The sequence below is a fragment of the Elaeis guineensis genome, chromosome 3, assembly GCF_000442705.2.
Source record: "Elaeis guineensis isolate ETL-2024a chromosome 3, EG11, whole genome shotgun sequence".
Taxonomy (NCBI): Eukaryota; Viridiplantae; Streptophyta; class Magnoliopsida; order Arecales; family Arecaceae; genus Elaeis; species Elaeis guineensis.
In genome coordinates this window covers 113,749,030-113,751,197 of record NC_025995.2, presented here as the reverse complement: position 1 = coordinate 113,751,197, position 2,168 = coordinate 113,749,030, and the positions used below count along the sequence as shown (strand labels likewise).

Genomic DNA, 2,168 nt, shown 5'->3' with positions numbered 1-2,168 from the left:
TAACACTCTTTTTAATATATTTTAGAGTCTGTTTGGCTATTTCTATAGGATCGTGCTAAAAATTTTATAGAATTCGTAGATTGGATTATCCATTTAAGCTTAGTCTCGTATCAGCCAAACTCCATCCAGCTCAAATTGTATAGAAAGAATAGTGATCTTTTTATATTTTCTATAACCACTAGATTAGGATTTAGACTGAGTTTGATTAGGCTTTTAGAGAATGCAAGCTAGATAGATGAATATGTCCAATTCCTATAAGATTTTCAGTTTAATCTTTTAGGAATATTCAAACAGACCCTTAATAATAATTATTTATCCCTAAATTCAATACTACGACCTAATATAATTGCTTGCAATGAGACATCCCCTCCTAAAATATCTAAATGTATATGTTATCTCTATCATACCTCTCACATGACTCTGTCCGCTTATCTAATGCCACAATACATTCCAATGACCACATCCCTCTTTCTACCTAACCTCATAATAGGAGCGCCTCTAACATACACGGATGCTACCACCCAACAAAAACATGAAAAAAAAAATATAATCTCCAACCATTCCTTTTGAGTACTTGGTCCCAATAAATTTTGATCATTGCTTCTAAGTTCCAAGCATGCGTTTGGTATATATGGAATAAGCAAAATCCATCAACATTCAAACTTAAGTTATACAAACCTCTTTTCTAAAGATAGAGGTACATACTCATTTTGATACCAATTTCATACTGATGACATCTCAGTATGATGTCAATATAAAATTATTTTTGTACACTCAATATGCCTCTTGCACCATGCATCAATTTTGGTATCACCATACTCTTGGTATGTATCAGTACTGATCGATAAGATATACCATATTTAGTTATATTGTGTATTTAATATTTTTTTAAGTAAAAAATAGAAATTATGGACGAAGAAGCACGTATTTTATAAATTCATATGCACAACCATATCCTTCCCATCAACATAGACACAGGTATACCAGTCTCCAAATCCAAGCATAAAAATTTCTATATGTGTGTATACATATATATATATATGCTCCCAAATCCCATCTCACCTATCTCTGAGCTAACATCGATCAAAATATTTCAATTTAAAATCTATAAGTTTATTGACAAGAAATCTGTGCCAAAATGATCGTAATCATAGCCACACGCGCTGGTTGCAACTCTGAGCCAGAATCGACTGGTTGGACACCGCCATCGTCATGCTGCAGTTCATCATCACATCCACATGGCGTTTGATGATCAGAAAAATCTTCGCTCTGCCACCGACTTTGGTCGACGTGGTCACATCTAGCTTCCCCGCCGCCAGATCGCCGATAACACTCGGATCGGAGAGAAGCCGGTCGGCCATCACGTCGATCGTCACGTTGATCCGGAACGTCTTGCGGGCCCCCGCCGTGCCGGGCGGCCCGTACGCCACCCCCACCTCCCGCGCCCGGTAGTAGAGGGCGGTGGTGCTCTCCCCGAAGCGGAAGAAGGCGGCGTTCGGGTTCTTCACGGAGACGTCGGCGACCACCGTCATGTTGATGTTGAGGGAGGAGCCCAGGCTGAGGTTGAGGTTCTTGATGGAGACGGAGTTCATGGTCATGACCGGCTCCTTGACCTTGTAGACGGTGACGGTGATGATGACGAGGACGATGGCTATGACGACGACGAGGGCGGTGCAGGAGCCGCAGCAGATGAGGCAGCGGCGGCGGCGGCGGCGGCGGGAGGAAGGGGGAGTCGGGGTGGTGATGGAGGGGTCCTTTTCGTCGCTGGTGGGGTGGTCCACGGCGGCGGTGGCGAGAGGGGTGATGTGCTCTTGTTCGGCGGACATGGCGGGCGGCGGTGGCGAGGGTGGGGAGGGCAGTGGGAACTCTAATATTTTGTTGGGGGGTATGGGGAAGGGATGGTGGGGTTTATTACTAGTAGTAGTGATTCGGTTCGTGTTTTGTTTTCTCCCTTCTACTGGATGGGGTTTGTTTCTCTCTATTGGCGAAAATGGGTTTAAGAAAGGACAGGTGGTACGTTGGACGATGGCAGGTAGAGTTGGACCCGGCCGACGAGTCAATTAATGTCGGTATTGTGACCGGTAACAGCATTAGGTTGGGACCATGAGCTGATATAACAAATTGTGGTCAGTTAAAAAAACGGAAAAAAACTTCCTTACATTAATCAT

At 43.7% G+C, this 2,168-nt stretch overlaps 1 protein-coding gene across 1 annotated transcript; it reads right to left on the bottom strand.

Annotated features, from left to right (window-relative positions):
- Positions 1–981: 981 nt before the first annotated feature.
- On the bottom strand, positions 982–1,947 carry LOC105041504 (late embryogenesis abundant protein At1g64065). Its single transcript, XM_010918465.4, has one exon. The coding sequence runs from the start codon at positions 1,824–1,826 to the stop codon at positions 1,149–1,151; it is 678 nt and encodes a 225-aa protein (XP_010916767.1). The 5' UTR covers positions 1,827–1,947; the 3' UTR covers positions 982–1,148.
- Positions 1,948–2,168: the final 221 nt, after the last annotated feature.